The following is a 23,408-nucleotide window of genomic DNA, read 5'->3' as shown; positions in this document are numbered from 1 at the left end:
GAACCCCCCCATCAGATAGCTGGGATGGGCCGGTAGCGGCCCAGACCCCACTCGATCGTGACGTGTCTCGCGCTTAGGGTACGTATTATTGGTTTGATAATTACAATAATCAACCGGCGGAACGGTGTGCCCCGCGGTCCCCGTTATCAGGAGCCTCGGGCACACAATACTTTTCGCGACAGTCCATACAGTCCGACATATGCTGCGCCTCCGTTGGCTCCGGTGTTGGCCGAGATAAAACATCATAGAAACTGAAACGAACGACACACTACAATTTGGGTTACAAATTCCCCGTCCCGCGGTGCTACCGGATCGAAGCCCGTCAATTAGGTGTGTCGTGTGACGGTTGCAATGGCCATGAGCAAGACACCACCAGAGCCCAATTGACGTGCGCCCCGTCGAAGGGTGGTCTTGTTTGCCGGTTCCGGTGGGTGCGCTTCGTTTCGCTTCCCGATTTCCGGTGGTGGGGGAGTCGCATTCATTTGCCGAACCAACCAAACGGAATTCGGTTTCTGTTCCGTTTCGACTTTTTAAAAACATGGGCCATGGAATTGATGGAACTTTAGAATGAAATTTAATACACCTACTTAAGGATTAAAATTAATCCCAAAATGCATCCGACGGGCCTAGAGAGCCGTTGTCCCGGGCCCGAGGCCTGCGGGCGCAGTGTAATAGAATTTAAAACGAAATCAAGCCAAGATTCTTTCAAAAGGAAGCAGGACCATAGTAGCCGCCATCATGCAAAGGTCCAGTGGAAACACGCCATAGCAGGCTCAATGTTTGGCCAACGGACGGTGAAATATCAGGCCCACAGAGGGCCACCAGTGAGAGTGGTGGCGCGGGGTTTTGATAATTTCAAATCAAATTTAAATTAAACACGACGAGCGGAGGACCCCGGACAAAAAATGAATCATTTTCGTTACAAAAAAGGAGGCTCTGTTCATGAAACGCAACGGACAGCGAAAACGGAACGAAACGGGAGCCTCCTGCAGCAGAAGGATCCACCGGGAAGGGGAGCATGTGGAGCCGGAGCCCCGTACATACGTGGTCCACGTAATGAAAGTTAAAAATTAATGAAACGAAAAGCGCGCTGGAAACAACGATGGGCCACCAACCCGGAAACAGAAGAAGCGCACGCACGCACACCGGATCCGAAGCGCCAGTCGGTCACAGAGAAAGAGCAGGATCCTTGTTCTGGCGTGGTGAGGCGTTGGTCGGTGGTGGTGGATTCGGAACATCATACGGCCCTGCACAAATCGGACAACAAAAAATAGGGAGCCGAGAGAAATGGAATCGTCAGAACCAGACTTCCATACGCCGTCGCCACCGCCAACACCGCCATCCACACGCCACAATAATACGCGCGCCATGGGCCGCCATCATCCTTGCAAGCGGCACACCACCACCACCAACTCGAAAGGACGCGAACACACCAACACACCGGCACGAAAGCGGCGAGAGCCGTACGGACCAAGCCGTACGATGCACCGCACGAGCGAAAAGGGATCGAAAACAGGACCCTCTCTCCGGGTGTGCGTGTGTTTCATGGGGTGGCTGGTGCAGCTCGATAGCGAGGGGATATCCTCGAACGGCCGACCCGGAACAGGTTCACCATAGAGGGAGACGCGCAACGCACCAAACAGGACACCTAGCGCGCGCTTGGTGGTGGTGCTGCCGCAGTCGGTGATCCGTGTCCCTCTCTGTGTGTGTGTATGCTGCAGAGGGAGGATGCTGTGGGAAGGGACAGCAGCGGGCGCGGATGTGCAACGAACCGGAACCAATGCAACGGTAACCTCCTCGCTTGGAACGTGCGTAGCGTAGTATATGTGAGGTGTCTAAAGGTCCCTCCTTTCGGCAGGGTGTGTGTGTACGCGGCTCTACAAGTAACAGGGAACGAATCCTTTTGCGAAACGAATTCAAACGGACAGCACAGGATATGCCACAGGAAGAAGAAGCGCAAAAAAACGCCAAAACTATTTTCGCTTTTTTGTGGCGCAAATTTCAACATTTTCTTCGCGGAAACGGGACCTGCAACCTAAAGCCCGGGGGTGGGGGAAGGATAACGGTACACAGCCGCACGGGGCCACCTAGATGGCAGCCGGTCCTCACTGCCATTGTCCTACATTCGGCGAAACGGCCACACGGAAGTGCCCCCTCCGGAACTGGACGACGGTCCGCGTACGAAGAGAAAGCTGGAGCCCCGGATCGGTCAAAGGATACACACGGGTGGAATCGGCGGAGGTTGCAATTATCGGGCCGTTCGGGAAGGCGGAAAAGAAATTGGGCCTCCCCCAAAAGAAGGATGTGGAGCGAACAAGGAGCAACGTATAATGAACCTTGTGGAGCCTCAATTTAGCGCGCGAGCCGATGATTATTCCCCGATTAATATTTGGTTCCTCCACACCGGAAGCTAGCAAATGGGTCACCGTTTAAACACTTCCGTGATACTTTCTTTATCCAGCCTCAATAGTTTATAGTTTTGTGAGTTAAATTTATTTTCCAATTACCGAAACCGTTCTTATTATTAACTCTTGCAGTGCAATTAAGATGAGCACAGCTAAATTGAGCCGCAGTAAATTGACTTCATCTCTTATTTTGTTCTATATGTTCTGGTAAAAATGACCTAAAATGATACATCAGTAGTTCAGTGTTGAGTAACGAGACTTTTCAGCAAGGATGTCGCCAAAATGGTGAGAATGGCTCACTCTTATATTTTACAAACAAAATCAGTAAAATACGATCAGAAGACTTTTTTTAGTGCAAAAGTTGCAAACATTAAAGCTTGGCTTGAATTTGGCGCAGCATTTAATCATGACAAGGTCAGCAATTATTATAGTAAATGAATAGTTACGTCAAACTATTTTAAAGAGCTTCCAATGCCACGGCAGAACCTTTCTTACAGAAACTTTTGGACGAAATTAAAATTGAATTTGGTTAGAAGAGGTCAAAGATATGAAAGTCCATGATTCAAATATGATGCCAAACTATTCCCATTTATGATGAATTCCTGGTTTGAAAATATTCTGAATTTAATTTATGCTTTCGGGTTTTATTTAGCTAAATTTGACTGTGTCTATCCCTTGAATATTCGTTAACACAAGTTTCCTTAATTATTTGCTTCAATTTATTAGTTTGAAAGCGACATAATATAGTTGAAACAGCAAACAATAATAATCATGCAACGCGCGTTATGGAGTAGAGAGTCTCATTCAATTATAATTCAATTAGCCCACAAATTTACTTCGCTGGAGCCAAATTTGAGTGATTTATTCATTATTCAATAACGTGCCCACTGAGTGGCCAACGCTATTCCGGGAGCACACTACTGCTCGGGACTTTACGAGCTCATTATGATTCTACAACGCACACTAATTATACTGAAATTCTTTCCGTTTCGTTCCCAAAAGCTCAAGCATGCCCCTGCGAGGTCAGCTTGCGGACACGATTCCGTGAGACCGCAAATTGATTATCGTCACTTGCGCATGCAACGACGCGTTGGGGTTTGTGTTCCTTTCGAGCCTGTCCTTTGCGGGAGTTGGCCACCGGAGGACATAACGACCGACCGACAGCCGAACTCATCGCGTCCTGACGGTGACCGCCGGCGAAGGATAAATAAAGGCTGCCTTTGTGCCGTGTATCCTTTCGGTGGCGGCGGCGGCAGGATAACGCACACATATGCATCGGGAGCCCGCGAATGGCAGCTGTTGGCACAGGAGCCACGCTTCGTGATTTGCTCCCTCTCGTTGGTGGGGTTGGATTTTGCCCAACTGACTGACTGACTGACTGACTGAGTGAGTGACTGTGTGGCTTCGACACGGGACTCTAGCGCGAAGAGGAACATCCTTTCCACGAGATGTGTTGGCTCCGGGTACGGGTACGTTTTGCAATTTTGGCCAAAAACATAAACTCATCCAAACGGCACTTGCAGCGAATGAATGGTCACTTAAAAGCGCCCACCACCCACGAGTTTTGATGGTCCCTCCCTCTCTCTCCCTCACTGATAGTTTCAGTGATTCGCATTGCAATTATGCACTGCACTCCGGTGGCGATGCCGAACCCCAACACTGCACACGTTCGCACGATGTGCATCGTCAGCGCACCAGAGAGCCACAAATGAATTACCATTTTCGGTAGTGCTCCGTGTGCCCGGTGCCAACGGCAGTCGCGGCATCGAGTTGGCTTGGCCGGGAGGAGACAAATTAGTACACGTCAGTAAATTATTCATAAGCACACTAATTATGATGCAGCCAACTCGCGCACCAGCGGCATCACCACTACTACTACTGGCTGGTATGACTGGTGGAGTCTCGGAAACGGCGTCCAGTGTGCGCGGGACGTCGAATTGAAAGCTGATTAGTAGCAGTTGATGATGACTCCATCGCAAGTCGATGCTGCGATGGTGTGCTGGCGCTGGTGGGTTGTGTGGCCGTTATACTCGCTCGCCACATACATCTCCGCGTCCGCCACATACATCTCTTTGGCAAGCGTTCACGTACTGAACGCATCAAAGATGGAAAACGTTCAATAACTTAATCCATTACAAAACATTGTTTTAATGCCTTTTTCGAGGACGCCAAACAATTAAAGCAACGATTGAGAATGAACAAAACTAACAGCAAATTCTGCATTCATAACTTATAATAAGCCAAACAATAATCTAAAACACTTACAGCATTTAATTGTGTGAACAGACAGAGCCGAATCCTCAACTTTTAAGATCAATCACAACTGACAACTATATAACAACAATATTAACCTAGCTGAGTTGCAATAAACCTGACGACAACTACCCAACCTGGAACTCAGAATTGATGCGCGGTCGTCCTTCACCGGGCATAATGACCCGAGCTCTCTGTCGTACGTATAACAATTTGTCGTCGCTTTTTGACTTTAATATGTTCCTTGATCAGTGTCGTGATGTTTTTGCTTCCATATCTTTTTAGTAACTGTTTCATCCATGTTGCTTTCGTTTATGTTCAATTTTTGTATTCGGCGTTTGTTTCGCCAGTTGTGTTTAGTGTTGTTTGTCGCTGCGATCAACGGTTAAAAAATGTTTTAAGCACGGTTAGGTAGTTAATGTTCTTTATTACTCCTAGCACCGAGTGCTAAAACATTGCTGTTCTTTCCGTCTCCTGATCGCAACTAATCTTCATCACGCTCCGTTTGCGCCTTTTTCGCATCACTCGTCTCTCGGTCGTCGACCTGCTCTCCCGGTAAACGATCCATCTTCACGCGTTCGATCCTCAACGCTTGGACCGTTTACCGGGCCTAGGTTGAGTTGACAGCGGTGGAGTGAACCCAAACTGTTATACGCAACAGTTTAGTGTTAGTTCTAGTTCTAAGTTATGTCATGTTTTCAATTGTCAATTAGGCTATGTTGCACGTTGATTTTTTGTAGAAAATAAATAATAAATATTTAAAAAAATATGTAAGCATTTAGTGTAAAGTTCGGGAAACAAAACAAAACATAACATAACTAAACATAGTTGTAATAATGTCATAAAATAATGATGATACTTATAAAATGTAAATATAAGATTCAAAATTTTATTAAAAGCAGAAGGACAGTAAGCTTTCTAAACCATAAATACACGTTGGCATAACGAAGAAAATTTTAAATGATCGGTTAATGCTGTATTAAAGACTCTCAGAAAGGGAAAACAAATGGATGCTACCAATTTTTATGTTACCCCAAAACCAAACGATTTAAAGCCGTGACGAATAAAATGCTCGAAAGAGCAACAGAATGAGCAACAAAACACTCAACATCGCTTGATCCTATTAGCTCATAATACCATTTTATAATAGTTGTACAAGAATCTTCAATTAACGGCGGGCCGCGGTGGGCAGAGCTTCCAGTCGCCGGAAGCAGACTTAATCTCGTGAATCAAAACCGTAAACCTATCGGCCGACCTATCGCCAGTTATATCTCGATCACTTCGTAAGCAACGACAGCAGCAGCCGAGTTTCGTTTGCTTCGGCGATCCGCCGAGCCTCTTGAAGGCTGGCGCCCTGCATTCCGTTCGATCGTGGGTCGTGCGCCACGGAGGGGGGCAGAAATGCAAGGCCGAATGTCCATTCCCACCCCCGGCACAGTAGCCTGCGAAGCCTCGCACGACGTCATCTCACTCGTCAGTCAGTTCGCAGCATAACGAAAAAGAGGGAAGGCGTTGGTTCGACCTTCACCACACCAAAGTACCCTTTCCGTCGCCACCCAGCGCCACCTACGCGGTGTGATCTGGCGTCTTTCGTAGGTGTCGGCCGTTGCAAGTAGAGGCTGCCGAGGTCCGCCGGATCGGTCAGCCAGCAGGCAATTAGTCCGCCGTCCGGTGAAGCTTCGGCGGGCCGCCGGCCACTGCAGGTACGAGATTCTGGGGCCCCGCGCCAAGGCCATCAGCACCCTCATGTCTCTCTGTCTCCCTCTCGCCCTGGGCAGGAAAAACCCGACTTCGCGGCTGGCCAAGCCCTGGCCGACCGTCCTAAGCCTCTCTAAGCCGCCGCCACAACGCGTATTTCCCAGCTCCTTTACCGCTTCGCCGCAGGATTCCGGTGGTGGCCACCAACGAGACGGCTTGGCTCGCCGATTGCGAATCATGTTCCACGCGTCGACTCCTCCCCCGCCGACTCGACCTACTTTCCGGGCTCGCTTGAGGCTCGGAGCATGATCGTCAATCGGATCGGTGAACCCCCTGTTTCGCAACGCCGTCGATCGGCGGGGGGCTTCGTTCGGTCCGAAAGTGAAGCTGAAAGGCCGTCAATTTGTTGCTGCCCACGCCGGGAACGGAATTACTTTATTTTCCTCCTCCCGGTTCCTGGTCGCCCGAACCTCGACGAATTTTCCCTCATTTCCATAGCGACGGAACTCCGTTTGTGTTGGGCGAAAGCAAAAAAGGGGTCCCCAACAGCAACGTTGAGTGTCGGCTAAGTGGTGAAAGAATAACGAGAAAGGAGGCCCCTCCGGAGATGACACAAAAAATGATGATCGCCCAAATCGCGGCAGCCCCGCAGAGGAAACAGATTAGAGGGAAGGAAAATGGTCCCGAGAGCGTTTCCAGAAAACCTTTCCCTCTTTTTTGTTTTTTTTTTGTATGATCCACCCTCCGAAAGGGTCGATGGCGTCGGCGACGGACGCGCGCGCCCGCTCGGGGTTTTTCTTTTCCCATCGCCGAGACGACGAGCGACGAGCGGTCGTAATAATAATTGGCCTTTCCCTTTGCCTTTCGGTGGCGTTGATGTATAATCTCATATTTTTCCCGTAATTCCCATCCCATGCCCGAGGCCGAGGGCGGACGAAAGCGAGCAGGAGTGAGAGCGGCCTCTCGTCGTCCTGCAGCACACACACACACACGCGCGGACGAACACGCAAACACTTTTCTTCTTCCCACGCAGCAGCAAATCAACAAACGGTTTTGTTGCGTGCTTCTCTCCCCCAACGGCCAAAGTCCTTCGCCGCACACGCTCTCTCTATCTCTCTCTCACTCATTCCGGTGAGTTTGAGATGCTGCGCCGATTTTCCGGGGCCAACATCGGGACCCAGCACCGTTGTTTATGGAAAAGATGTAACGCGCTACGAGAGGCGCAGCACCACCAACCGGCGAGCTAGCGTTCGAATCATAACATTGGTCGTCCCTCGGTGCCGTCGTCATCCTCACGACGCGATCATCGCACGCCAGGGTGACGCACAGAGACATCCGCTTGCGATCCGTTTACCGGTGGCCGGCCGGTCGATCGATCGAATTGACCACTTGGAGCTTGGATTCCGCGGTTTGTGCGATCGATTTTCCGCGCAGCATAGATCTTCCTTTTCTTCTCTTTCATTTTAACCTTCATTTTTGGTCCATAATTCCTCTCTCCAATTCTCATCAACATTCTCGATGTTTATGATGCGCGCTGCCCTGGCACTCTGTCTCTCTCTCACTCGCTCCACGATCCACTCCGATCCGCCGGGCGATATATGGCCCCGCGCGGTCTGAAGAATTATGCCCCGTCATAAAAAGAGTCCAACGTTCGGCGGGAAATAAAATCATAAATAGTAATTCCAAATCAGCTTCGGCCGCGCTCGGTTGCCACCCTTTCTCCCATATGCTGCCGATGCTGCTGCTGCCCTCGCCACACGCCACCCGCCCCACCGCTAATCCCGCGGAATCCGGAGTCAGGTTTTCACACATTTCTCCCGCGGGACCAACCGGCGTGAGGGGACCCACTTTGGGTGCGCGTCAAGATGCCCCGCAAAGGGGTGCCCGAAGCACAGCACATAAATCGGAGACGGAGCAATGTAAATCAGAATTCTCGTGATGCGCCGCCCGCGGACGAGGTCTCACACGAGTTCCTCCGAGCGGCCGTGTGAACTGTGTGCGTGGCCATAGTTATTATATGGTGGTCCCCCAATTATGGACACCTCGGCCGAACCCCCGGCGAACGATTGGGATTTAAATGAGCGCAGCGCCCGTTAAAGTTGTCATTTTTTGTTGCTCCTCTGCCTTATGATCTTCTGCCAGAGGAAGACATTTTTTGGGTGTTCGTTCGAGATCTCAACTGCTTGAAAAATCCGTCTTTATTCTTCTAAGTCTATGTCAAAACCATTAAAATAATCCCTACTCTATGCAATTCAAATTATTCTTTCTTCAATATATTGTTAATTTCAGCTCCGATCTCCGCAATTACTGTAAAAGGTGTCCTCGGAACGGTTTCTTGAGTTTAGCGAATAACCCGTCTGGCGACTGCGGCAGTTGCGGAACGATCTGGGTCGAGTTTTCGACAAAATGATCACGAAAATAAGACGCAAAAAACCAAGAATTGTGTCTCTCCATCGAATCCAATCCACATACATTCAACAGGTATTCTTTGTTGACGGTTTGCCCATTTGGAAGACATTCATGATCACCAAGGCACCCCAGCATAACCTTCGGACAACGGTTTCCCGCTATTTTTTGGCCACAGTAGTAAGCGGGGCCCGTCATAAAATGCAAAACCGAAACGGAATCGAACGGTTTCTTCTGAGTTTTTGATGGAGACATAAAACAATAAATAACCCAACCACAAACCACACACACACACACATCAGGTTCAGGGCGGAAAATTTCGCACCAACGCGACGACGCGGTTAACGATCGTAAATAATTCACGACACCGGTGGTCACACTCTCTCTCTCTCGAAGGTGCAGATCGGGCGTTCGGAAACGGGTCCGGATGATGGGCGCGAAGAACGCCATTAAACCTGTCACCCGAACCTGGGGAAAACTGGGGATTATTCACCAGTTTTCGAGGATTAGCAACGGGAGACTGACTCCTCGTCCGGCCCTCCGCGCTGGGTTGCGGTCATCCGTCGAGGCGCGAAAAAGTGTTGAGAGGCCGACGAATCGTGGTGCGCGATAAATAATGCTCCGAATGACTTCAGAAGAGGATCTCCTCGTATTGCTCCCAGGCACACGGCCACGATCCGGAGCAAACCGAACAACCGAACAACGGTGGAGAAAAAGAAAATAAAAACATACAAAGCATCTTGAAGCACCGAAACCCCACGAGAAGTGGATGATCATTAGTATCGGAGAGCAGGGCAGGGCCCATGCTGGGGTTTGGAGAGGAAAGGGGCACCCACCCGACCGGGAGACTCGAACTCGGACCCACCCGTGTGGGTACACAAAGGAAGAGCATGATTTCCAAAAATACAGTCCAAGAAAGAGCAATAATTTCATTATTTATGTTTTGATCTCTTCCCGCCCTTCCGCCAGCAGGGCCCCCAGTCCGGGTCCACCATTTTCCCACACACAAAAGATTCGTTCAACCCAGGCCTGCGCTCGTGTGCGTGAGTCGAGCCAAAAAGATGATCGCTTCTTCGTCGAGGATCGCTAGACATCACAGCACCACCCCCGGCCATATGTGCCACGCCGACCGGCCGACATGGTCTTTTTATGCGTTGGAAAGGGCCCTTTTGCCTCGCTTCGGACCCCCTCTGCCACGACGTGAACCAGTGAATCAATAATTAAATGCGCGATCGGAAGCTGCCCAGAAGAGAGCTCCACACGTTTGCGCGACGTCATTAAGTGCGCCCCGAACGGCTCCCCCTCTGACGAGCGTTGCGTGTGTTGCGCTAATTCCTGGGTCGCGGGGACGAAGAAAGTGAAAACGGCGCCGAGGGGGTGTGCTCCGATGTCCTATCGCCGGTCGGAGCACGAGAATCTACGATAATGTCGATCGTTCGCGGTGCACACGCAACGCGCGCAAGCACCACCACGCGCCGATGATCACCACGTTGGATCCCAACCCCTCTCCTGTCTCTCTCTCTCTCCCTCGAACGCTGGCCTCCATTTTGATGGCTTTCGCTTTTTTCGGGGAGCGCCACCAAGGAACCAGCGGCGGCGGCGACGGCACGATGAGGAGTCCAACATCAACAAACAACATTAGCCAACAACGATCGATTCACGATCGAAGCCAGCGTGCGCCGCGTGCGTTAGAGAGAGACGGAGTATTAGAGAGAGTGAAAGAAAGAGAGAGAGCGAAGGAGGGGGTAAGAAATGGTCGCATAAAGAAGCGCGCTTCTTTAATTACGGCGAAAAACGACGGTCGACGGTCGCGGCAGCATCTTGTCGTTTATCTCACATTTCATGTCCAGGTCTTCTCGATACCCCCCTACGCCTCCCACAAGCCACTCGCGGCTCGGCCACACGAGCCAATGGTCCACAGACACACACACATACAGACTTGCGAAAGAAAAACATTCACCGAGCACGAGTGAGCACAAACTCACCGGCTATCTAGCAAATGGCCATCGCCGAAGTACTTCGGTGACCTCAGAGCATCCTCATGGGCTCCAGGAAGCGACCGAGCATATGTTGAGCGAAGTGTCTGACACCCCCTAAAATGATTTCGAAAACCACTGACTATCGACAAAAGACGATCGATGATCCTAGCGGGGCCAATAGTTTTGCGAAGTTGCACCATTTTCCACAGAATGTCCGTGAATCGATCCGTGGAAATAAAATATTTAAAAGGCCAAATAATTAAAATGGGTATGTTATTTCTAACTCTCATGGCATTCATTAATCCTTTCACATTATTTATGAATGTATTATTAGGTCTAGGAGTTAATTCTTGCGGTTTTACAAGAGATGGCGTTTCTCACTAAATATAACAAATATTTTTTTTACGAAATATGTGTTTGATAGCTACTGTCATTACGCATCTAACGCAGTATAGATTGTTTGGTTAAAGTGTTAAATCTGTTTTGAGCATATAAACATGTCAAGTTTTGTTCCTGATAAAGCGTTTTTGCTGGAAGTACTTTTTCATTACTGCTTGCATGGCAGAAAAAGGGGTTCTTGTGCCGAATCGTCGCTGGTGATGTAAAGGGGAGTTATTACAAGAATCCTAAACCCAAAAAGATCTGGATATAGCTTGGTGAACCATGTCCACCGCAACCAAAGCGAAATATTCATTGCGCAACGGTTATACTGTGCATATGGTGGGATATGAAAGGTGTGGTATACTTTGAGCTTTTAAAACCTAATGAAATTATTGAAGGACAATCCCATAAACAACAATTAATGCATTTGAAGCAAAGCTAATATTTGATCCGTTAGATTTGGAAGCACAGCGGTTCACTTCTTATGAAAGTATTGAAAAAATTGGTCCCCAAGGGGATCGCTCTCAAAGATAAGAAGTTCTATCGACACGGAATAGAGGAACTACCTAAACGATGGGAAAAAATAGTAGCTAACGGTGGGCAATACTTTCGTTAAGGTAGTCATACGTTTTGTTGTTGTAGTTAGGTCACAAATGTCCAATAAAAACCGGAAGAATTAACTCTTAGACCTAATAGTAACATTTGTCACCTCGAATTTGGGTCGAATTCAGTCGAATTTCTGGTAAAGCTTGGGGCGCCATCTGTGGATGGGTTCTAAATATATGTCTCTCAAATATGCGATGTATACGACATATGATTGATGAACAACGTACACAACACAGTTGTCCTTCGGGAATCGAGGTTTTGGACACAAAAAGTAAATATTGCGTTCCGTACTAAGCCTGTCAGGAACATTTTTAAGACCTCATTCCCGATTGTTCCTCTATTTACGTATTAGCAAAGCACTGGACTAGGAAGACATTGAAGCAGCATCTGTTTTTCTCTGACTCACACACACTAGTCCAACTAGGCCCTCTATGAAGCCGATCTGGCGACTGCATACATCAAATGACTCACTATTCGGAACATAACTAAACTGTACGATCCGAGCGGATGGCGCCGCAGCCGCGGCCCACATAAATCTCTCAGCATCTTGGACGGGCAAAAAACACCGACCGACGCGCTTCCCCAGCAACGATGACACACGTTCTCGATTCGCGCGCTCGGCCACAAAAGCCGGACAAAAGTTCGCACCATAGCCCCCATCTTGGTGGTAACTCGGGTGCAGCAGAAGGAATTATCAAACGCAAATTAGATTCCTAGCCGACTGTGTCACGACTAATCGGTCGATTTGTTCCGTCGAAATCGCGTGCCAAGCATTGCGAGCTCAAGCACCACGCAGACCACGCATTCTCGGGCCCTGCGCCCTATCTACTTACTCCTGTCATCGATCGCTTTTAATCGATATGGAGATAATTATAATAATGGCGATAATTTGAAGTTGCCCACAGAAGGAGTGACTCCGGCGGGGCGTTCCCTCCGCGTTTCGATTGCAGCGCAATTGGGACTGGCTGGGAGACTAATGGCAGAAAGATAATTTCCGCTACGGACCAGCCCGAAGCCCTCGGTAGCCGACTGTCCATAATCCGCGGCCGGGAAGAACAAGGCTATCGGTCGTTCGTGAGAGGCTGATAATAGGGCCCCCTACACCGTAGGACCAGCCACCCCGTCGTTGTTTGTGATAATTGATAGTGCACAATGAGTGTGTCACTATACTAAAGCCACTGCAGCAGCAGCAGCAGCACCGGTCGCAGCCCCAGCATAAGCAAATCGAGGGCTGGGCCGTGGAGGGATTCCGAATCGATCGAAGTTGTGGCCGCCGCTGGCGCTGATTACTAACCCCCGCGCGAAAAGCGCAATCGAGACACCGCCCAGTCACCGAGGCACGAAGCTTATCGATGAATTGCTGTGGTAAGATAGCTCCGGTTTCTCGACCTCCGGTTCCCTAGCTACGGACCGGCGGCAAACATAAGCAACCAGCTCCACCACCAGGTGGAAGCCCCACGGAGCGCGGTTCTTGAGCCGGGGGTTGCGAGTTGCAACAACAAACCGGTGGCCACCCGCCAGCGGTTCCGTCGATAAGAAAATATTGCCATCCACGGCGCGACGGAGAATGCTAATGTTGCCCCGGCTGATGCCGAATAATCCGTGGCTATCTCTCCCGCGCCGACGGCCTGGGGAGAGATAATAAATGGACAAAATTGAAAATGGGCCCCACACTGACACCACAGCCAAGCTCTGGGATCTGGGAGCCCGCCAAGACTTACACACAGTAGTGACACAACATTCCACGGTTTGTTTTAGCGAGACTTGCAGCCTCCGGCCCCCACACTGCCCACATCATGAGAAATGATACGGGGCCAAGACAAATGGACTGTGCGCGACGCCGCCACCACCGCCAAGGGTTTTTGGAAACCGTCGCGACTTGGAAAATGGCGGCTCCAGCTATCGAAACTGTAACTCGATTATGACGGGTCCGCGGGGCGAATTTTCCAACCAAGAACTGACAATCCGATCCGCCTCATTACGATGCCGGGTGGAACGGGGTCCCTACGAGGGCCTACCACACACACCGGATGGGCAGCGTTCCGGGGATCCTGGATCGGGGAGGAAGGCGCGTCGGTATGGAGAGAGACCATAAATCAACGCTTGCCGACTGCCGGGCGAATGCGAAAAAGCGCGGCGGCAACAATCGGCCGCGGCCCGACGGGCGACACTTCTCTCCCCCGAGCCGTGACGTTTATCAGCCGTTCCCCGCAGCCCGACCCGACTGCGTAATCTCTGGCCTGGCCTTCTCCACGTTCCCGGCCACGAGCGATTGGCCTCCGAAAAACAGCGAATCGACCACAGCAGCGGGGGAGCATGCCGTGGGGTGGCGATCGATAGACTGCTGCGCGATAGACATTAATCTGCCTTTTCGGGCCCCGGGGAGGGATTTTTAATCGGTCCCGACCGACCAACCGACCAACAACAACAAGTACACTATCTTCGTGGCCGCCGCCGCCGTCCATGGTCCGATCGAACTGCCGATGACGGTGGTTGACGGTTCTATTTCTCACTCCCGAGATAGCCGCCGCGAGGCCTGGCGTGAAAAGTCCACATTTCCTTCGCGGTAATTCGATTACCGGCGTCGGCGAGAAAAGCGGCGACATGAGCAATAAAACAACAAGATAACGGACCGCAACGCAACAACAAAATCCACGAACCGAACACATCGGGGAGGCGAATGATTCGAAATACACCGAAAAACAAAAAGGCGGTCCCACAGACCCTCAGCCGTGTGTGGCACGGTGTGACAAGATTAACGGGGTAGAGCATAATGGAGCAACATGCGCCACACCCGGAGGGGAGGTAAGGATGGGATCAGTTCCATTAAAAAAACATCAACAACATCAGCCCGGCGGTCCGATCCAGCGCGCAACGAGCAAGAACCGATCGCACGCAAAATCAGTGCAGGATCGGGGCGGTGCGTACGCCGCGCCGTGTGACAAGTACCATTTATAATTGTCCCATAAATATAAAATGTGAACAGCTAAAATCGCCGCACCGTGGACCAGAATGCAGCAAGTACGGGGATACCTTCTCTCCCGAGACATGGCCGAGACATGGCGGTGTTGCTAATGCAGTCATCGCGCAGCAGGGCAGGCGAGTGCCGTCCGAAGCAGTTCTCAATTTATTATTAGGTTGGCGAAAAACCAAATCCATTAGTTTCTCGGTAGATCGGCCGTTAGTGATCGATATTTCGTAAAGTATCGATCAAACCGAAGTGGGATACTATCGTGCAAAGACGATCGTTGTCCAAGCGGGATGAAGCATCGCACATGGTGGCTATGTCAGGTCTGACGTCCAGAAAGGTTCTACTGTGTATTTGGTGGGACTTGAAGGGAATGATTTATTATGAGTTGCTTTCGTATGGCGAAACTCTGCATTCAGAACTCTACTATCAACAACTGGGCCGTTTGAGGTTAGTGATTGACAATAAATGACAACACACGTCCGTAGTGACTAAACAGAAATTCCGGTTGACAAGTTATCGGATTGCAAAACTTCCTGAGCGATAAGAAAATGGGATCTGAATAATTGATAAATTGATAAATTGATCTGAATAACTGATAAGAGAAGATTGTGAAAATCGATTACTAGAGTTTTTCGCCAATAAGAACCAAGACTTCTATGAAAGAAGCATTATGAAATGGCAAAAAATTAAACAAAAGGGTGCATATTTGACCCAAAGCGGACCATCGGAAACATCTTCAATCTAGTATTGAATTTAACATCAACATAGAGGACTTCCCCGATTTAATATTTCGATTAATTCTTTACAATTGTTGACATATTGCATAACGCTGTAATGCTGTAACGTGACATTGATAAACACAGCGTTACGTGGCAGAAACTCAAAAGGCGTTTCTTTCTGGGTCGCGTTGGTGTGTACAGTCATTTGTTTTGTTTTTTTTTTTCGTTTCCTATCTACCCCGGCAATATTAACCACAAACCCTGGTGCTGGTGGTCGTCTGATGGATTCGTCTTATCGGCGCCGATACCATAACACAAAAAGCATGATTCACCCCCCAGACCGACGTCGCTGTTTCAACCGGAAGGCAGTCTCTTCGAGACAATCTCTAAGCCAATCGACGGATACACTGTGCCCGGTTCTCGCAACCCGAGTATGGGCGAGATATTCAGTAGATATGATGGTGATTGCCCAACGCCAAAGGTTTTAAAATTTGGGCAAACTTTGACGTCGCGGTGAACACCCGCAAGAAAGGCCAACGAACGAAGGTGGGAAAGTTTCGGCTAGAAAGAAGTTTTGTTCCTTTAAACGACGCCTGCGAAGCTAAAGCATAGCTCCTTCGGGTGCTTTAACTTAGTAGACCGATCCGAGGACACCTTTTAGAGTCGGTAGAGAAGGTGGGATCCTAAACGAAGAATGTATACTGCTTAGAGTAGAGAGTACTTTGAAGGCAACGACATACATTTAGAATCATGAAGAGTTTTCGAGTTAATTCGACCCTATATTTGTTGGCCACCGTAGCCACCGAATACGGCCTAAGAATGAAGGCACGGTTCGACACGATTGTAAATGAACCCGCCGGGTTTGTTGAGGTAAAAACACATCTTCGAGGCATGTGCCCCGCCAGATAAAGGCCGTTGGGTGGTCGAGGGAATCGTGCAACGTCTCAGCACCCATCGGCGGGCGACGAAGGCCGTCGCCGCCGTCGCCGCCAAGCCAACTTCGTTTCAGTAACAAAGTGTATACATCGTCTACGTACGGGGGGCACAACATTGTAGCCGACTGTTGCTGATATTGCCCCCACGGTGTGTGGGGGCAGGCCGCCTCCGGCGTAGGTTCGGCCGCATGAGAAAACCGAACGCGGAAATGTCAGTGCGCGAGATTGCTTTTCCATTACTTTTCCTGCCTTGAAAAGAAGTGTTATTTTTTTCGCTCTCTCTCTCGCTCTGTCGTTGTTTTATTTTCCTTGCTACTTTGCGCTGGGCCGCCGCCGCCGACTGCGATATGCTGCCACTGCATCTGACAGTTCGACTCTCTCCCGGGGCACAACACAGCATCGCGCGCGTCTCCGTGTAGGAGACGACGATGACAACAAATATGCCCGCGAGGGGTTCATCACTCGGCCACCCTTCTGGCGGACGGGCGTAGGCTATTTTCCGTCGACGGCGACGAAGAAAATTCCCACACTCTCTCTCTCTCTGCATGCCCTCCTCCTCGTCTAAAAGAGGCAAAAAAACGTCGGGAAATTATCGAAAATATGCAATAAACCAAAATCGACGTCGCTGTTTTTGTTCTCGATTGCCTTTTCCTCACGAATTTGCATTTTCCAACAAATAGCGAGCTCTCTCTCTCGGTCTCGCTCTCTGACAATGGTGCGATGCGACGCACTTTATCACGTTCGTGTGTCCACCCACACACCCAAACGACTGTCCGTCCGCCTGGGGTTGTGGTGGTAATTTTCTTGGCACAAAAACAACCAACACACATTCCGCGGGTGCTGTTGCTGCTGCCGTTGTGGTCAACAATCCAACAAACAACACAAACGTGCCGCGCAACATCGGTGTAAACTTTTCGCCATTAGCCGTCGGGGGGAAAATGACCCCTAACCCTGTCTGCGAACAGCCCCCCCCCCCCCAAAACGGACTCATTTTCCGCAGCATATTTTCGCCTCGATTTTGGCGAGCCAATATTTTTGGGAAAGAAAAATCATTATTTTCTCAAACTCTCGGCACGCTCTCTCTCTCTCTCTTTCGCACACCAACACACACACAGAGAACCACTCTTTTTTCCCTCTCGGGGGTCGGTCGGTCGTTGTTCGAAACCAATCGACCGTAACACACTCACACACACCGAAGCAGCTAGTGTTCCCCAATATCTATTGCACTTCAGTGTGTTGATCGTGGACAGCCCCTGCGCCCCTCCCTGGCCAACCATTGGAAACCCCTTTTCCACACATCTCGAGACACACGCACGAAGATTTTCAGTCTCGCACCCAACGACGGGCGCACGAGCGAGACGGTGACAGGAAGCGAGAACGGGACAGTGTCGAAGTGGAAGGGGTGCGCTGGAAAGAGAGCGAAGCTGGCCAGTGGATGGATGACGAACAATTTTCCAACGCGTCTTCCCGCACTTTACCGATCCGCGGTTCCGTCGGAGGGAGTGAGCGTGTGAGTGTGTGTGTGTGCTTGTGTTGATGGCCCGAGAGAGACAGAGAGTGGCCGCTCCCAGCGAGAGGAAAGGAAAGGGCTAAAAAAGAGGAATCATAAAAATTATACCCCAGCCACGAACCCGTTGAGAAACATTCGCTGTGACACGCACACTACTACACGATCCCAGCAAACGCACGCACGGCCTACTGTTGGCGGCCGTGCTGCGCGGCACCTTTCTTCTGGCGGAGCTCGCACACACACACACACGCACACCGTCATCTCCGTCATCTCCTCTTGTGGGGAGAAGGACGCGCGCGCACTTGGCGACGCAACTATGCTTACCAGGCGGCTGCTTGTTGGCGATTTTGTTGAAGCAGTTCTGAAACACCTCGTACAGATGGAAATGTTCGTCGTCGCTCGTGGCCATTTTCGGGACCCTCTAATATCCTCTTCTCCGACAGAGTTTCGGCACCAAAACCCGTCGCCGCACACTTGCCCGGACGGACGGTCGGTATGCTCTCTCCCTCTCTCTCACACGGCGTTGCAGCGTTGCAGCCTCTTTACCAGACACACACACACACAACGGACAGTGCCCCTAGCGCACGGTAGAGTGAGCCACCACCACCACCACTGAGACGAACAATAGAGCGAGAGGGAACAACGAAAAAAAAAACGCCTATTAAACACAGGCAAACGCCGTGCACACACACGCGCCCGCACCACTGCGGTTCATCTGAATCTCTTCTCCTACACACTGGTCACGCACGCACAAACCTCACACACACACACACTCGCACCCGCACACACTGGTGCAACCTCACGCACGACACGGACTTTCGGATGGGTTGCGGTGGCGGGCGCGGCGAAGACACGGATCCGTGACGATTCTTCCAAATATCTGCGAACGGGGTAAACTCCTTTCCCGCACGCACGGAGAGTGTCCAGTTCGAATCAACAGACCGCTCCAACGGACCCCAGCAGCAGCAGGTCCTCCCGTGTGTTTCGACTGGCCTTTCACGATGCTGTGCAGAGGACAGAATACACGTACACTCACGCACGCACGCACGCTCGCACGCACGCACTCACACACGCCGGAAGGGGTACAAGCACACACAGTTCGACGGCGCTCTCGTTCGACACGTTCCGCGGATTTTAAAAAAATGTTGCGTTGCGAAAACGCGCACCCGTGTCTTCTCGATGGTCGTCGGCGGCGGGAGGATGCGAAAAGAAACGCGTCCCGACGGAACACTTTTTCCCGAGCACACAAAACGTTGTTATTTTCTTCTTTAGATTTTGAGCTTGAGCTTTTTTCCAATGTGTCTTACACGAAATGTCAAAATGTTGTTTTTATGAATCCGACCTATTTTTGAACATAACTAAGACACTGCGAACCTAACTTTGATGACGAACCTGACACCCGAGTCAACCTACGACAATCCCGAAAAAAGCCGAGTCAACCTACGACAATCCCGAAGGTAACTCACAATTCATCTGGCACTCCTCGTTCCTACCCCCTCGGACCGTCAAGCTCGCGATTCCGCAGAATCCGGGTGGTGTCGTTTCATTCGCTCCTTCGAACATGTTTGTTCCTTTCTCGCTCTTCCAACCGTAACGGGCAAAGTAACTCACGAATTCATCCGTCGTGCGATTTTTTCCTAACGCACTGTGGGGAATTTATATCGGATAGGTGCACACATTTAACATGTTTTAATCTAATGCCTTATGAATGTAAAAAATGGTATGAAATGATCGATGAGCATAACCCATTGCGTTTGTGGGAATTTTTACCATCCAAATTATTACTCCTGAACTATTATTGCAACGTTTGATAGAGTACTAATTAGCCTTTTTTCATCCAAACTTAAAGCGATATTATCTACTTGATTAAAAACATGATCAATCGCGATATCGTCGTAAATGTTTTCCTCCATGATAAAGAAATCTTTTACAAAAATAGTAACTTGTTAAAGTTGCTTTATGTCTGCCATTTACCCATAGTGCAACATGAACAAAATTGAGTGCCCGAGTGCCCGATGAGTGCCTATTATGTTCACTGGGTAAGAATGAATTTGAAATCCCGAACAAATCCCGAACAAATCCCGAACAAATCCGATGGGCGAGTACGAACGGGACGAACGGATTCACGACAGGATTCGCAGTGCGCTATCTCTTTCTATTCGCTTGACGGCCAAAACACTACCGTTTAACTTTCTTGGAAGAAAACTTCAATGCTTTATGGCGATTATGGCTTCTCGATTTGCTATAATGCTACACTGTCAATTGTACGTGGTAAACATTGCAGCACTTTTATTAATTCTTGCTTTCATATTGATGAAAATTAAGATCACTCTAACACAGGTTAAAACGAGAGCCGGAAACTAGCTTGGGATAGGTTCGTTAAGAAAGCGTCAATCAATTCCACAACCTGATTCGAAAAGTAAACAACAAATAGGTCTAAGAGTTGAGAATCGGAACTTTTTTAACACACACAAAATGTTTATAAAATTTTAATGCGATTTTAATGCGGTGCCATCGCTAGCTATACTTTTCTCCTATCTCTCTGCTATATCATGGATTCCCCGACAAAAGAACTCTTCGACTTTTTAAGTAAACTAATTAGTCATCCAATTTCGACTTCCTCGTAGAAAAACGAAGGGCTGTTCAGCCAATACGTGTCCCATCGATGAAAATGAATGATATTCGGAAAGAACCAAGTCTGGTGAATAACGCGGGAAAGGATAGAAACTCCCATCCAAGTGATTTGATAGTTTCCTGAAACTGTTTTGCTTTTTGGGACTTGGAAGCGCCAGGCTATGAGGGACTAGGCGCCTCCATTGAAAAAACACTAGAATTGCATTTTGGTCGTTTTTCGATGGCTCACATTAATCACTTGTTATCAGTAGCGATCGGAATTAACGTTTTCATCAGGTTTTAGGAGCTTGTGAAGCATTGAACCTTTCTGTCCCATCAGAAAGTTCGTTTTTTGGAGTCTTTCGAGGCTTTTTGTTTGTTAAGTCAAAATCGCCATTTTGAAATTCTCCGCAAAACGAAATAATAATCTTCGCAAAACGAAATAATAATCTCCGCAAAACGTCATTTTCAGGCACAAAAGTTGACTTAGTTTAACCCTTTTAAAGATGAGTTGCAAGCCGAAATATTTTTTTTTCGACCTGAAATCGTTTATCAAAACAGCAAAACTGGGAAGTCCCAATCGGCAGGTACAGTCATCTTTTTAAACTTCCGATTCTCAACGTATAGACCTGTTATATGAAATCTGGAATCAAATAACCAGACCAAATGAATAAGCAATAACATGTTGACCGGAAGGAATTAAACTCTTGATTTGAAATGTCGGAAGAAAGTTTTTGGAATTTGACTAACGATCCCGGTCCAAGCCAATCGGCTCTTGGTTTAACCTGTATTAGGGTGAGCTTAGTGGAAAACATTTCAACACAAAAGATTCCGACCAACCGACCATTCCAAATTGTATGCAACGGCAACGCATAACCGTTCATTGAAACGTCACAAAAAAGAATTTATTTTCTAACATCGAAAGAAGTTCCTTATTATTTTCCACAGTCACCGGGCAACGTAGCCTGATTGACAACTTACAGGACATAGGACTAGTAAACAATACTAATCACAACTGGCGAAACGAACGCAGAAGCTGGTAACACAAATAAATAAAACTGTAAAATCGTACATCAGTTACTTTGCCCTAAAATTCCTCTTCACGAGGTCACAATCTGAATCCACAATATTGGATTGCCCAAGGCTCCCAATCGAAAGTAAAAGATCAATTTGAACCTATTAAAACTAACCTGAACAAGGTATAAAACAATGCTTTAGTGCAGCAATTCCAGTTAATTCAAATTGTCGAGTCAAGTCAAATTATTTCGAGCAGATTTCGAGCAATCACGGCACACTGCACTATGGGAAATTTGTATAGTACAGGTGGAAATAATTAGTTTTGAGAATAATCTACGGACTTTTTACAACGTTTTTGTTTTCTTTGCATGTGTTTTGTGCAAATTCAACATTTTGCATACACGCAATTTACAATTATCTTCGTATTAGATGACTATGATTTATCGTTGTTCGAAATCATTATTTCAAAATACACAAACTTTTGACACACCCTAATATTAAATTCTTTAGTATGATACTATGGGCAAGTTTTAACAGAAATTAGTTTGAAATAGTAATTTTTATCACTGTTTCGGTTTTGACAGATGCATTCTCGGAATCTGTGCAACACGGAAGGTTTAAAATTTGGGCCGCTGATAGCTAATTTATCTATTTTAGGAAAATATAACTACAATCGTATTTTTATAGTCATTTAGGACCACCTTTTTCCCATAGTGCGGTGGCGGCAGAGTTCTCTCTCGCTCTCTCTTGAAATAGAGAAATACAGAGAGAAAAAGAAAACATCGACTATCACGCTCTAGTGTCATGCTCTTGGTCAGTTTCGGTAAAGAAATGTCTGGTTCAAATGTCAGTTTTACGTTTTTAATTTGCGTTTACGTTCAAGGTTCAAGTTTAAGTTTTTCGGTTAAAGTATTCGGACGTATTTCTGGTTTCGGAGAGATTCGTTATTTCGCGTTGAAGTGAAGCAGTGTATTGGTTGTGTATGAACCGCCGTGAAAAACCACTACCAAGTGAGTCGTTATCTCAAGTGCAAAGTGGCGTGCAAAAAATAAAACAAACAACCGAGCTAGCCTTGGCGCGGCTAGTGGCGCATTATATGCGCGGCGCGCGGGCTCATCTCGCTCACGTGGCCACCCGACGATCGGGTCGCCATATTCGGAAGTTGATACCCGCCCAGGTGGGGGGCCCTTCGCCTTGCATTCGCCCAAGTGTTGAATTTCGGTTGTTGAACGGAGGTGGCCGGCAAACTACCTTCCCCGTACGATCCACCGATAAACCGCGGCGCGGCGCAACGCCTCGCGCAAGCGATCGCGAACACTGGTTTTGAATGTGTTTGAATTCATAAATGGTATTACGACGAAGAAGAAAAAACGCGCAACGCGACAGCCAAAGTGTGTCTGTGTGTGCGCCCACGGCTCGGGCTTCTTGGAGGCGGCGAAGAAGACGTAAAATACCCAGCCCGCGAGGTCTCTTTGGGGGAGCCATGCACTTTGCCCGAGTGCAGGGCTGGTGCACCGGGAACGTGGTGATGATGCGGTGTCGTGTGGTGAAAGATAAATGTTTGTGCTAAATTTAGTGTGCCGGTCTTTTGATTAACTATCTTTTCGGCCGCTACACGCGGGCGACCGGGAGGACAACATAAGCGCCCAGTGCCTATAGCCGAGAGGATCGAGTAGCGAGTCGCGTTTGGAGGAGAATAATTTTTCGCAACTTGTAGTCACACTTTGGATGTTATTGACCCCTGGCTGGATGGGAAATCGGGAGCAGCATATCGTTAGAGAGAGAGGCAACACACTCCCCATTCGATCATCGCAGACCGGATCGGGAATTCGATCGATCGAAGGCACTAGTTATGCTCGCTTCGTCATAACCCATGGCCTTAGGTTGGTGGCTTAGTCCAGTGACGTAACAACGC

General features: G+C 48.8%; 1 protein-coding gene across 1 annotated transcript in view; it reads right to left on the bottom strand.

Moving 5' to 3' along the window:
- The window catches only part of LOC128272887 (protein daughterless), a 60,765-nt gene extending 42,482 nt beyond the window's left edge, over positions 1 to 18,283 (bottom strand). Inside the window, exon 1 of the mRNA XM_053010769.1 lies at positions 18,188 to 18,283. Within this exon, the coding sequence (XP_052866729.1) occupies positions 18,188 to 18,272 (85 nt within the window). The 5' untranslated portion in view covers positions 18,273 to 18,283. The remainder of the gene's footprint in view (positions 1 to 18,187) is intronic.
- Between the last annotated feature and the right edge of the window lie 5,125 nt (positions 18,284 to 23,408).

Source organism: Anopheles cruzii, chromosome 3, assembly GCF_943734635.1.
Source record: "Anopheles cruzii chromosome 3, idAnoCruzAS_RS32_06, whole genome shotgun sequence".
Taxonomy (NCBI): Eukaryota; Metazoa; Arthropoda; class Insecta; order Diptera; family Culicidae; genus Anopheles; species Anopheles cruzii.
The sequence above is the reverse complement of the archived record's forward strand: the minus strand, read 5'-3'. Positions and strand labels throughout refer to the sequence as shown.